At 42.8% G+C, this 14,420-nt stretch overlaps 1 protein-coding gene across 2 annotated transcripts; it reads right to left on the reverse strand.

Moving 5' to 3' along the window:
- On the reverse strand, positions 1 to 14,167 carry dok2 (docking protein 2). 2 transcript variants are annotated; one of them, XR_013933454.1, is made up of 9 exons: positions 13,759 to 14,167; positions 13,343 to 13,480; positions 11,189 to 11,356; positions 9,822 to 9,936; positions 3,618 to 3,796; positions 2,571 to 2,813; positions 1,772 to 1,867; positions 234 to 1,607; positions 1 to 179 (listed from the first exon to the last, which is right to left on the reverse strand). XR_013933454.1 is itself a non-coding variant. In XM_080433159.1 (8 exons), the coding sequence occupies exons 1-8, from the start codon at positions 13,816 to 13,818 to the stop codon at positions 864 to 866; spliced, it is 1,743 nt and encodes a 580-aa protein (XP_080289285.1). In that variant the 5' UTR covers positions 13,819 to 14,167; the 3' UTR covers positions 1 to 863. The 2 variants fall into 2 exon arrangements, 1 of the variants encoding a protein (XP_080289285.1); XM_080433159.1 differs by having other exon boundaries at positions 1 to 1,607.
- Positions 14,168 to 14,420: the final 253 nt, after the last annotated feature.

Raw genomic sequence — 14,420 nt, forward strand, 5'->3', positions numbered from 1 at the left:
CTCAACAGAAACAACTTTTATTTCTAATTTCCAGGTTCTGTACAGCAGTTAGAAAACATAACAACATAACAAAACATAACAGACGTTAGTAGCAATTCATTATTCAATCATTTCCTACAAAGACAGGTTTAATTCTGGATGATTAAATAGTTCCTATCAATCATTTTGCTGGGGACCCCCTGGAACCCCCTCAAGGACCCCTAGGGTTCCCCAGACCCCACTTTGAGAACCACTGGTTAAACATCATAGCTTCTCTAACCCAGCCCCTATCAAGATTTACATCTCTACTGTCTTTCAAATATTTGATATTTCGACTGTTGCCTGTTTAACATGGCTGATCTGTTTTCAAAATATACAAAGACTAGTCAAAAAAACAAACAAATATATATATTATATTTTGTACCGTATATTTGGAAAAGTAAGAAAATGTCTTTTGAGTGTATCTGCTCTTTATTAAAACACAGCCTATCACTGCCATCTCCTGGACATAATGCCATATTACCAGGAGAACAATAACTCACCATGAGTTGCTTTTACAGACAGAGGCAACAACATCACATACATGATGCAACATCCGGTCCTCTGACAGTGACAGGCCACTTCCTGTTCAAGTCAATGTTCTAGAATTCAAGTCAACGTCTTATGATACTCAGACATTTTATGTCTGTGAAAATAACCATCAAATAGTTGAAGATCCGAAGAGTGTTTGAGGGTGTTTCCACGGAAAGGAATGATTATTACAGTGCACTAGAATTCTGTGTGTGTGTGTGTGTGTGTGTGTGTGTGTGTGTGTGTGTGTGTGTGTGTGTGTGTGTGTGTGTGTGTGTGTGTGTGTGTGTGTGTGTGTGTGTGTGTACGTCCTCTCATCTGTTCTCTCTTTCTTTCACGTTCACATTGTCGTAAGGTGAATCCGCTTCCTGCTCTTCATCAGGAAACGCTCTCTGCGGGCGCTTGGGGACAGCATAGTCATCTACCCTCGGGTCGTACGTGTACTCCTGACCTTTAGGGTCAACGTCACTACCCATACTCCTCCAGGCATTGCCTCTCATCTCCTCGGGGTCATCGTAGAGAGCGGTGGGAGCTTTTGGATTCTGCTCGATCACGGCGCAGCCCTCGGGCTCGTCGTAGATATGCTCTACCTTCTTATAGGTCGGACGGGGTGCCTCGGCCACGCCCCTGAAGGCCACTTTGACCTGCGATTCGTCGATGCAGTCGTAAAGCGGGTCGGCGCCTGACTCCGGCCCCTCCCTCAGCCCGAAGGCCTGATGGGAACAAAAGATTTCCATGACATTGTTGGCGATGGTGTCAAAGGGGAGGGAATACTCCGCCTCGGCAACTCTCTCTCCTCTCTCTCCTCTCTTCTCTTTCTCTCGTCTCTCTCTCTTGTCGTCTCTCTCTGAATGGCCAGGCATGGTGATCTGGGAGTAGCCCTGGGCATCCTGCTGCTGCTGGTGGTGGGGGACATGCTCTGGGTCCTGGTCTGGGCTGCTGTGAGGCAGTGGACAGCTGGAAATGGTTTTCACCTGAGTCTTCCTGCCGGCCATAGCTCCTCTGGTGTCCAGCGTCAAACTCTTCATTCCTGTCAACACCTTTTCTACCGGAGGAGACTAGAGGAGAGGAGAGGATGGGGGGCGGGACAGGGAGGAGAGAGAATAGTAGAATTGCCCTTAATTAATACAGACTGTATTGTACTCCGCTGAGTTGGGCGTTTGTGTTGTTGTGTGGTACCTACCAGCAGAAAGGGGTGTTTGTATTGTTGAGTGGTACCTACCAGCTGAGAGGGGCGTCTGTGTTGTGCAGGAGACGAGTTCTCTAGGTGCAGAGTCTGACCCGGAATGTCTGCCAGACTGTACACCATGTCATCATCCTGAGAGACATAAAACAAAACCACCCTTTATTTCTGCTCTCGAAACTCTCCATGCAGTTAAGGCTATAAGATCATTTGGTGACATAATATTAACTATTTAATATTTATCATGGTAAATGTGGAAACAATGGGAGAGATCGCTCGTTTTGTTTCACTTTTGACATCACTTGAAACCAAGGCACGTGCGCTGCCGAGCAGCCGATGGCCTTGCATGTCGACAAGTGTGCTGCACGGGATAGGTTATAGCCTGATTTGAAATTGTGCATATTGTAGGAAAGTGAGTGAAACTAAATGATCGCTTTACCTTTGCTCACACGACCAGATTCATTCCTCCTAGTCTCGTGGTCAGACCCACTGTCTTATTGTCATCAATAGATATGTTGCGTTGTGTTCTATTTTGTTGCATTACGTTGCATTACGTCGCATTGCGTTACGTTATGTTGCATTGCGTTGTGTTGTGTTGCGTTGTAAGTGGTCCGATGGCTGGGCTGGTTGCATTTTCAGAGCATGTTTATTTTAATGATCAATCAATTGATTGTGTTCCGGCTTGGATCAACGGAACTAACATAGTATACTTTAAGTTACCATTCATTGGTATAAAACATTTTGCGGGCCCACTTGCAGTATCCTCATGGCCCACAGGTTGAGAATCACTGATATACAGTATATCATATTTAATATTTAAATAAAGTGACCGGCGTACCTGTATAGGTGAGTGATGAGGCAGCGACCGATGCTGAACTCCATCCAGTTCCGCCCCTCCAGATGTAGTTCGGTGGCGGGGCAGGGTTCCGTCCGGTCCCCCCTGGTTCGGGGGCAGAGCAGAGCGCTGCAGGCTGATGGCTGCTTCCACCGCCTGGAACACCTGGTTCCCCTGTTTGGTGTCAAACTCAAAACTGCCCTCTCCGCTGTCACACCGCCGACCCGCCTCGAAGGAGAACGTTACCTGGAGGACAGACACACACACACACACACACACACACACATGGAGATAGAAGGAGGGGAAGGTCAGGGACGAGTCAAGAGATGAATGAGATGTAAGAAGGAGGAACGCAGAGGGAGAAGGGCTCGGGAGAGGAGAACGTGTAACTTCATGTGATTAGCTCTCAATGCGCGTTGTGATTGGTTATTTGTAGATCTGCTATTTTCTGTGGTGGAAAGTAACTAAGTACATTTACTTAAGTACTTAAGTACAATGTTGAGGTATTTTTACTTTTTCCAATTTTCAGTACTTTTACTACTGCTCCACTACATCTCAGAGGCAAATATTGTACTTTTACTCCACTATAATTATTTGAAAACTTTAGTTACTTGTTTACTTAAAAAATTTAAAATTTAAATTTATTATATTATAAAACATACATTAACCACTTTAGCCCTATTTTATACATATACTGTACATACACGTTGCATTGGGAGCTTGTAGATCTGCTATTTTCAAACATTATAGTACTAGTACATTTTTCAAATCGTGAACATTTCTGCAAATCTTTGAATATACATATTTTTTAAGGAAAACATTTTTTAACTCAAATCTTGGCTTCTGGGGGTCCCTGGAACAACATATTTTGAGATGGGGGTCCGCGGCCAAATACATATAATTTTGGGGGTTCTTGGCATGAAAAAGTTTGAGAACCACTGACATAGAAACATACGTTTTTCAGAAAACTCTTAGGATTTAGAAGACATTTTTTGAATCGGCCTCAGGTCTTCACGGCATACGAAATGGAGGCATGATGACGTCCAGTACCTTGTCTCGTCCAAAGCGTCTGAGGTAGCGGTAGGGCCAGCTGTACAGGACCTGTGACGTCTTGGCGTCCATCAGCAGCAGATTGTCCACGTCGGCCCTCAGTACATACGCTCCTCTCAGCCGACACCTGTCTGCCGCCTCACTCCTCCTCATGCTCACTCTGAAGTCACGCACGAGCACTACACACACACGCACACACGCGCACACGCACACGCACACGCACACGCACACGCACACGCACACGCACACGCACACGCACACGCACACACACACACACACACACACACACACACACACACACACACACGCACACACGCACACACGCACACACACACACACGCACACACACACACACACACACACACACACACACACACACACACACACACGCGCGCACACGCACACACACACACACACACACACACACGCATGCAGAGAGAGGAGAGAGAAAGAGAGAGAGAGTGGGGGGGAAAGAGAGTGTTCATTCTTCCGCTCTGTGAGGATGACGCCGAAATGTTTTATTTCAGTCAGGACAACTCATCATAAGAATCATAAATGTGTTTTATCCATTCAAAAACAAGAAGGCAGCGCAAGGCAGTATAGGGAGTCAGTAATAAGGCAGCGTAAGGTAGTAAGTAGGTAGTCAGTAATAATGGAACATAAGGCAGTACAGGGAGTCAGTAATAAGGAAGCATAAGGCTGTAGGGAGTCGGAAATAATGGAACATAAGGCAGTAATAATGGAACATAAGGCAGTACGGGGAGTCAGTAATAAGGAAGCATAAGGCAGTAGGGACTAGGGAGTCAGTAATAATGGAACATAAGACAGTAGAGAGTCGGTAATAATGGAACATAAGGCAGTAGGGAGGGAGTCAGTAATAATGGAACATGCGGCAGTATAGGGAGTCAGTAATAATGGAACATAAGGCAGTAGGGAGTCAGTAATAATGGAACATGAGGCAGTATAGGAGTCAGTAATAATGGAACATAAGGCAGTAGGGAGTCAGTAATAACCGAACATAAGGCAGTAGAGAGTCAGTAATAAGGCAGCATAAGGCAGTAGGGAGTCAGTAATAAGGAAGCAAAATAAACCAATAGCACCGAATTTCTTCACACTGGGTGTGATTTCTCTTTTAAAGAAAATACAAATAATAAATATGAATTGATTGATTATTTCTAACTAACTAAACTAAAACTAAAGTACAATAGTAATCCTGAAGAAAGCAGTTTGACCATCAGACTCAACTTTCAACATCAAAAGCACAAGAGACTGACTCAATGTCTTTCCACTGCAGGTCATCACTAACTTCTGCAAAAACAGCTCACATGACGCACTGTGTGTGTTTGTGTTTGTGTTTGTGTGTGTTTGTGTGTGTCTGTGCACGTGTGGGCGGCCAATGTCTCAACTGGTTCGGTTCAAATAGATAGATAGAGAGAGAGAGAGAGAGAGAGAGAGAGAGAGAGAGAGAGTGAGAGAGAGAGAGAGAGGGGGGGGGGGGAGAAAGGGTGAAAGGTCATGGTATATGTGCAAAAGTGTGCAGACAGGGAAACGTGTCACAAAATAGCAAATAACCACTCTTCAGTGTGCTGACACCAGGCAGCAAGTATTCGCGGCTGAAAATGAAGTCAATGCAGAAATGATGAAAATGCTGGCAGTTCTCATTAATGGCCTATAGAGGGTGTCGCTATTTCCCCTCCTGCTGGTTACAGAAGAATTTTCATGCCATTAAAGTCAATGGGTATTATTTGACCAGACTTTACACTTGATTTTATTACCTTAGTTAACATGTTCATAACTGCTTTGTTTTCAGTCGCTAGTTTAACCCATTAAAACCGGGGAAACATCTGTGTCATTTTCGGCTTTTGCGTTGTCTATTCAAAAAATAGCAGATCTACAAGCTCACAGCGCGTCACTTCGTGCCACACTGCGAGCTTGAACATCTGCTATTTTTTAACATTTTTGAAAAATCTTGAAAGTGTGAGAACCGCTGATTTAGAAGGCATTCGATTTAGTTTGACTCGGTTCCAGATAGATATTGTGAAAATAGCAGATCTACAAGCTCACAACACCTCGCCGGCAAGAGATACTTCTCTTGCCGGCAAATGGGAAAACACCATTAATTGTGAGACCTACATCACAAGCGTCACTTGTTAGCGTGTGTCAGCGAGCTTATTTGCTTTTTTATTCACACTTCCCTGTGTGCTAGGAAATGTTGACACTTACCAGGAAATTTTATTTTGACAGATTTACCGAAACATAGCCTACTACTGTATATATTGAATTAGCTTGGATATTTCTTGAGTTCTGTTCACTGTCAGAAAGAGTTCATTCTCATTTCTAACATGTTGATTACATTTTATTTTACACACCAACTGTCACCAAACTGTGTTTGTCTGCATGCATGAGTTTAGACTGCTGAATGTTTAACAGCTGAATATTTAGTGGTTGTCTCATGAAATGTTGAAGTCCTGTCTTCAAAGGCAAACAAACCGGTACCTTGTCAACAGTTTCCTAGAGCCCTGCTACATTTACAAACTGCTTATCTGTTTAACATGTAAAAAGTGTGTGTGCGCGTGCGTGCGTGCGTGCGTGCGTGCGTGCGTGCGTGCGTGCGTGCGTGCGTGCGTGCGTGCGTGCGTGCGTGCGTGCTGCATGTGTGGTGTTTCCTGGCATTATTTATGGTGTTGTGGTTTAAGCTGAATTCACACCATGACTGATATGATCCCGCTGTGGCAGAAGGCAGACATACGTGGCAGGAGCCAGACATATTATTTTAAGGATATGATAGTTTAGCAAAAAAAGCGAACGCACAGCAAGTGGTGAGGTGCTGACCACTGGGAACTAACTTAAAAAAAGGAAAAAGGTGTTGCACACTCTAGCCAGAGTGTGCAACTCTTTTTTCCTCTTTTTATGAATAAAATATAATTTTGTCCAATCTGTATGTAGTCAGAGTATGTTAATACACGTCATACTGTACAATTGGGGTGGTTGTATTTTGTCTCTCTGCTCTTCTATTGACACATTTAGATTGTGTCAAAGGTCATGGTTCACCTAGACACAGGATCTGACACAAATTCTTACCTGATGGTCAAGATTACATTTATCCCCTGAGCAAGCAGGCAGGCTCTATAAGCTCAATGGTAAACAATGTCAGTACTTGCCCAGGAAGGGGTAGATTGATGATTGATTATTACATTTTCGTGTCCTGCACACAAAGTGCCCAACCCTCATGGTTTTATAAGACACCATCTTACGCTTACAACATGTATATATTCACATAATACATTAAATTACAGCTCAGAATTATACAGAGTGTTCTGTCTTCTCTCCCAAGCTTGACAAATAAAATGTGCCACAACAAAAGCTCCTTTCCCGAAACATATCTCAAGTTTTTCATAATCATCTAACTCAAGGAAATCAGAAGAGGAAAGGTACATAGAGCAGCTTTAACATGAGAACTTTTTGAACACTATTTTTGTCTTCTACCTTGGCTTTGCCTTGACTAGGAATGCAACTATTAATAGATGATTATTATTCTATCGATGAATTGTCAATTAATCGAATAATCAAGAAGGACATTTAAAATAAAATAAAAATATAGGCTATAAATGAATTGAAGATGCGATCTTAAATGGTAGATCTGCTATTTTCCACTGTTTTGTTGTATTTAAACAAAATTTTTACAAATTATTTTTATAACCGATTAAATCGATAATTGTGAAATGGATTTAAAACCCTTTATCTTACTGTTTCAGAATGTGGCGTCCCGCTGTGAGGAAGTGACTGAGGTATTCCTTTGCTCTGAGTGTGTGTATGAAACAGCACACTGTAAACAGCTTTTATGAGTTTCATATAAACATAATTTACAAGTGATATCGTAGTCCATACTCTTCTTGATGTATTAAGTATGGTTCAAATTAAACATTACATATTATCATGATTATGAATAGCCTAATAAAACTGTCACGGCCTGCTCCTCAGCCTATGGACTTTGGCTGTGTTTATCTATTTTTGGACTTTATTTCTCTTGTCTGTTCTTATTCCCTGTTTGGTTTAGATGTTTATTTTTGTTCCCTGGTTGTTTACTCTTTAGTTTCTGTAGCCTTGTTTAGTACGGTATGTTCTGTTACTAGGTCTTAGGGTTAGGGGTTGTCTGTTGTGTTTTATCTTATTTTGTAGTATTGTTCTTGTGGCTTCCTGTCTGTCTCCTAACTTGTCTCACCACTCTGTTTATTGTTAACCCTCCTGTTGGTCCCCGTCTAGCCTATCCCTGTGTAATTGTCTAGTTGAGATCACCTGTGACTAGTAGTCCATGTCTATTTATACTCCCCTGTGTGTTCAGTTCTTTGTCAGTTTGTTGCTGTCAGTGACTGACATGTTCAGTCATTTGTTCCTTTAAAGGGATAGTTCACCCCCAAAAAAATAATTTTCTGTCGATTAGTCACCCCATGGAGACTTGAATTCATGGATATTTTTCAGTTTTTGTCACATTCCTAAGCCAATAATTTGATGACCAGTGGAAAGATGCTAATGTCTCCGGTAGGAGACTCAAAGTTGACACTTTGAGACTCCTACCAGAGCCGCTGACAGTCATCAAAGTCTCGATGGGGTGTGTAATTGATAGATTAAAAAAAAGGCATTTTGGGGGTGAAGTATCCTTTTAATTCATTGAATCTTCTAGTAGGCTATATGTGAACTTCCTTGTGACATTCATAGTGTTCCTCGTGATCCTAGCTAGTGTAGGTTTTTGAAAATAAAACCCTTGTGCACCTTCACTGCTCTACCTGTGCCTGTTCGTTCTGCACTTGAGTCCTACACCTTCTGAACCTCAAACGTGACACAAACATCATTAATAATATAATATTATTCATAATGTTTCGAGGGCATCTGTATACGTTTGAAAGGTGTCTTTATGTCCCATCTCAGCAGACACCTGTTACAGAACACACATTATTCATGAGGCACTAAAGTACCATATGCACACACTTACTGCAGCATTGCTACACAGAGACCACAAAACAGGAACGCACGCAACCACTTTTCCACTACGTAGCATCTGCCGCACAAGCTGGTAGCTCTGTGTGTGTGTGTGTGTGTGTGTGTGTGTGTGTGTGTGTGTGTGTACTGGTATTGTTATACTTGCAAGGGCCAAACGTCCCCACAAATATAGCCTACTCGAATTTGAGAAATAGACATTGTGAGGACAGTTTTCCTGGTCCTCACTTGAGAATTGGTTGTTTTATGGTAAAAAAGAAAAGAAAATACATGTTAGGCTTACAATTTAGGTTAGTATAAAGTTGTGCACTACCAAAAATAGTCGATGTAGCCTACTGTTGTACAGTCGACTATCGACTATTTTTGTTGGTAGGTAGGTTGTGATCTTGTTGTGATCTTGTAGATTGGCTATTTTCAGCTGTAGGGTATGAGTTAAAAATGGCAAAAAATAATAAATGGCATTCATAAAATCGCCTTCATAAAATGTTGATGTCCTCACAACAATAGTATTTCAAACTGAGTGTGTGTGTGCGTGTGTGTGTGTGTGTGTGTGTGTGTGTGTGTGTGTGTGTGTGTGTGTGTGTGTGTGTGTGTGTGTGTGCGTGTGCGTGTGTGTGTGTGTGTGTGTGTGTGTGTGTATGTATGTGTATGTGTGAAAACAGGATGTGTCAACCAGCTAGCTGAGTAACTGAGCCACAAAGGCTGCTAAATATAGCAGCTCTGAAACTATGGCGACGAGATGATTGACAGGCAGTTCAGCTGACCTGAGGTCAGCAACACAGGACCGCTAACAACCATTCTACTGTACACACGCGCGCGCACGCACACGCACACACACACACACACACACACACACACACACACACACACACACACACACACACACACACACACACTGTAACATTAGTGGTAGAGGTCCACTACTTGATGGGTTCTGACGGCTGGTTCTGAAGCAGTTTAATAATTAATGTTTGGGTGTATTTTATTATTTTATTATCCATCCGCGTGTGTGCATGCGTATGTGTGTGTGTGCACACACATGTGCAGCATGTGTGCGTGCGCCCATGCATGCAGGGTTTTGAGTAAGTGTGTGAGTGTGTAGGAGCATTTGTGTTTTACTTAGAGGGGAATAAAATCCAACAGCAGGTTCAGTCAGGTCTTAAAGTCCAGCTTATGAACAAAGCTCTGATGACAGACAGACAGACCTACCTGTCTCTCTGCCGCTATACAATGAGTTGTCTTCCATCCCCTCAACTTCCTCTTCCTCATCCGTTATTCCTCTATGCAGACTCCTCCTCTTAACTCCACCCTCTGTCCAGCTCATCTGTACACATGCACATGCACACACACACATTTGACACATTAGGGAAGTTCTGCTGTGTCTCAACATTGAGGTATGACTCAAGCACAGACTAGCCTGGCGAGGCAGGCTCCATTACACTCTCAAATCACTGATCACAGACTAATTACCAGGCTAGTATCTCTGGCCAACTGATCCACACAGATAAGAGATACCATTTGATATGGATATTATAAAAATAACAGACAGATGACAAATTAAAGAAAAAAAATCTCAGTTATTCAGAAAAATCTGAATAACTGAGTGGAGAAACAAAAGAAATGCATCTGCTTCCATACAGGTGTACTGCATGATACAATTAAGCTATTAACATCATATCAAAGAGGATTCATTATTGGGGTTAGAAGCTTCAGTCACAAAGACTGCTCAACTGGCTAGTGACATATGTATTTCCACCTATGGGGAAAGCAACATTACATCGGTTTCGAAACTGTGGTCAAAAGTGCACATTTGATGAGCATGGTGCTCGTGCATTAGTGTGATATGTAAGGAAACCCAGAAGAGCAACTCTTTCTCACGTGACTAAGAATGTCAATGTGTAGGACATGATCAGACTGTCAGCAGCCAGGACATTTCATCTGTAGATGGATGTTATAGAAAGCTTGCAGTGCACAAACACCTCATTACAAAGACACATTTGAGAATAAAAAGGTGCAAAAACAAAATCATAGGCACTGGTCTACAGATGTGGAAAAACAGTGATGTGGTCATGCCAGTGGCACGAGTGGTCACAGAATGGTTTGATGGGTATTTATCCTATGGTCTTTGCAGTACAACCCAATTGAACACCTTTTTCGCCAGATTTCGTGTGAGACAGCGCTCTTCACCACCATCGTCAAAATACCAAATGAGGCTATATCTTTTGTTACAATTGTTTTCCATCGCTCCGGTAGAGTTCCAGAGATTTAGGCAATCTATGCCAATGCGTATTGAAGCTGTTACGGCAGTTCATGGTGGCCCAACACCTTATTAAATGGTCGTTTATATAGTGCCTTTATACAAAGAGCTTTACAATGTGCGTTAAATTCACTCATACATTCACTCACAGACAGTGGAGGAAACTACGTAAGACACCAACTTGCTCATGATCAGGAGCAGATGGGGTTCAAAGACTATTCTGTATGTGCATACAGGGAATGCTGACGTGTGTGTGTGCGTGCGTGCATGCATTTGTGTCTGTGTGCGTGTGTACGTGAGGTGTGAGGTGTGTACTTACAGGGAAAGCAATTTCACAGAGTTTGTGAGTCCAGTCGTCCATCTGTGCTCTGTCCGACGCAAACACATACAGTTTCTCTGTTGTCTCTACTAGGAACGGTCCAGTGTCTCTGGGACAGCCGTCCATCTCCACCTCCGACACGCGGATACAGTCGGACAGACGGATCACCTGCGAGATAGGTATAGACAGACAGATGGATCACCTACAGTAAGTGGTTCTCAAACTTTATCATGTCTCAAAAGACCCACAAATTGATATGTATTTGGCCACTGACCCCAATCTCGGGCCAGGGAAGAGACCCCCGTAAGAGAAGATTTGCGTTATAAAAGCATTGTGAACTATGGAGAGATTGTCTATTTTTGAATAGCCGAAGTATAAAATAGGGTTAAAGTGGTTAACCTGATTTTGAGATTAGATATTTATATCTCCTAGGTACTAGGAGACAGTTCCTTGCTGAGATCAGTGGTTGGTAGACGCATCATGAAAAAGCACCAGAAGCAGATTATCAACTACCAACTGTTCCAGGATCCTGAGATGACTCCCTGGTCATTCTAATGTAACAGTTAGGCTGCATAGTGAATAGTGGACTGATGTCTTGTCAGTGGGAGAGTTGTCAGCTCAAGCATGTTGATTGTACGTTGTTGATTATGTTGCATTATTCATATGAATAAAGTGTAGCCTTTCTAATAAAGTACATGAGTTGTCTAGTCCATTGAACAATGATGAGCATATTCTTTCTATTGCTGAGATGCATCCATAAACAATGGTCAGATACATATTGATAAGTACAGATTAAGGCAAGCAATATCTATGTATCCAAAGCCATTCCACCATCAGGCTGTTGAAACAAGACCTGAGCCCTGGGGCCATGTCAGTCTTGGTGACATTATATAAGCCGCTACACAGCATTGTCACTTTATGCACATATGAGCTTGAATAACACTCCAATGCTAATGCTATACCAGTGCTATCCCCATGCATAATCTTACATTTCTAAAAATGGGGTGGTAAAATGAACCTAACCCTAACCCTATTCCACTGTGATTTCTTTTTTGACAGCCTAGTCAGAATTGAACATGGAAGCATGTTCCTGATCTCCTGCTGATAAGGATGATAACTTGTGCTGTATTTTGGTTTTCTAACTGTGAAGTGCTTTGAACTACATGCATGTATGAAAGTGTTATACAAATTAATATTATTGGAACGCTATTTGAGCGATTCCTGAGCTACAGCCATGGGTGAGGTCACACATAGGGCTATAATAGAGCGTGTTCTCACATTCTCTATCATAGTGTGGTATGGAAACTGTTCAGCCTATGACAGGAAGAAGGCTAACAAGGTAGGTAAAGCAGCGTTTCAAGTCACCGGTCAGGATTTGCAAAGCATAACCACAAAAACCTAAGAATAGGTCTGAAAATAATCAGGGTCACCTATCATGCAACCGATGCTATTTTTGAATGCCTCCTTCCGGAATAAGGTTACAAAGTGTACAACCACATGAACCATAGGGTTCGTTTTAGCTATTTGACAATTGACATAGAACAATGTACATGGGGTTTAAGTGGTTAAGACCAGAACTATTTGTTTCCATAACTGCACATATCCTGTAGCAGCGAGGGCCCTAACTCCTCATCATCAGTTCTTTAACTGTGTCCTAAATCGTTTTTTTATGCACCTGATACTTTTATCGTTTTGTCTACCCCGAGCACAGAAATGGTAATACATTATTGAATCTTTAATCTAGAACAGTTAGAAAAGAAGACAGTAGTACAGAATACAGCAGAGTAGAACAGGTTTGGAATAGAACAGAACACTGGTTCCCAACATCATGTCCGGTTACCAACAGGGGTTCACATGGACCCTTATGGGTCTGTAACACTGAGAGTGTACAAATGGAAGCAAATGGAGCAAATACCATTTGTTTCCAATTGTACACCCTCAGGGTTAAAATAACATGCAATATTTTACAGTGTAGATTGGCGTCCCAGAGGGTGGGGGGAACAATGCATGGGTCTGTGGCCTAATGCATATCATTATGGGGAACCTTGAAATTAAAAAGGTTGGGACACACTGGAACAGAAGAATAGAGTATTGTGCAGTAGAGGACAGTAGAATAGAACACATGCAGTCCAATAGGAGCCAGTGGAAACATACCTTCTTGTGCTCCTGCTGTTTGCGGAGAGTTTTATCATTCTTCTCCGTTGTTCCTCCATCTTTACACTCGAAATACTCCAGACGAGAAATGGAACACACACTCTCTCTATACAACACACACCACACACGCTTCCACTTCTACACGCATGCACACACGCACGCAGGCAGGCACACACACACACACACACACACACACACACACACACACACACACACACACACACACACACACACACACACACACACACACACACACACACACACACACACACACACACACACACACACACACACACACACACACACACACACACACACACACACACACACACACACACACACACACAGTAAATACTTTATACACAGAGATGGATAGATAGATACATAGGCAAAGTAGATTAGTTACTAGTGTGTACCTTTCCAAATCGTTGTTGTTGAAGGAATAATATTCCTTGTTTCCTGATGTCCTCCCCCATGACCACACCACACGATCCTCCTCTCCTCCTCTCCTCTCCTCTCTCCTCTCCTCTCCTCTCCTCGGCTCGCCTCTCCTCCTAATTCCTGGTCCTGGTTCTTCTCTTCTCTCTCGCTGTAGTTCAGGATCTTGCCTTTTTTGTGGTGTTTCAACTGTGGAGTTGTAACACTATACTATACTCCTTTCTACGGTCTTCCTCTCCTCTTCTCCTCGCCTCTCCACTTTTCTCCTCTCCTCTCTCCTATCTCTATTCTCTTTTCTCCTCTCCTCTCTCTCTCGATTCTCTTTTTCAATATAAAGTAAAACAAGCATTTAGTCCTCGGCTTATTGCATGACATCTACTCCCTTACTTCTTCCTCTTCTCTCTCTTCTCTCTCTCTCTCTCTCTCTCTCTCTCTGAGTCGTCATACAGACAGTTGACACTGACATAGCAACTTCCTGCCTGCTTTTCACACTTTTGCAACTCTGTGTGTGTGTGTGTGTGTGTGTGTGTGTGTGTGTGTGTGTGTGTGTGTGTGTGTGTGTGTGTGTGTGTGTGTGTGTGTGTGTGTGTGTGTGTGTGTGGATGCGTGCGTGCGTGCGTATAGTGTGTGTGTGTGTGTG

The sequence above is a fragment of the Gymnoscopelus braueri genome (assembly GCF_963280865.1).
Source record: "Gymnoscopelus braueri genome assembly, chromosome: 7".
NCBI classification, from domain to species: domain Eukaryota; kingdom Metazoa; phylum Chordata; class Actinopteri; order Myctophiformes; family Myctophidae; genus Gymnoscopelus; species Gymnoscopelus braueri.

Excerpts from the sequence above, each read along its gene's own strand:
- dok2 (XM_080433159.1), bottom strand. The coding sequence starts at position 13,818 with ATGGGGGAGGACATCAGGAAACAAGGAATATTATTCCTTCAACAACAA. Across the intron at positions 11,357-13,342 it reads AACAGCAGGAGCACAAGAAG|GTGATCCGTCTGTCCGACTG; the intron begins GTATGTTTCCAC and ends CCTATCTCGCAG. Across the intron at positions 1,608-1,771 it reads ACAGACGCCCCTCTCAGCTG|TCTCCTCCGGTAGAAAAGGT; the intron begins GTAGGTACCACT and ends CCTCTCCTCTAG.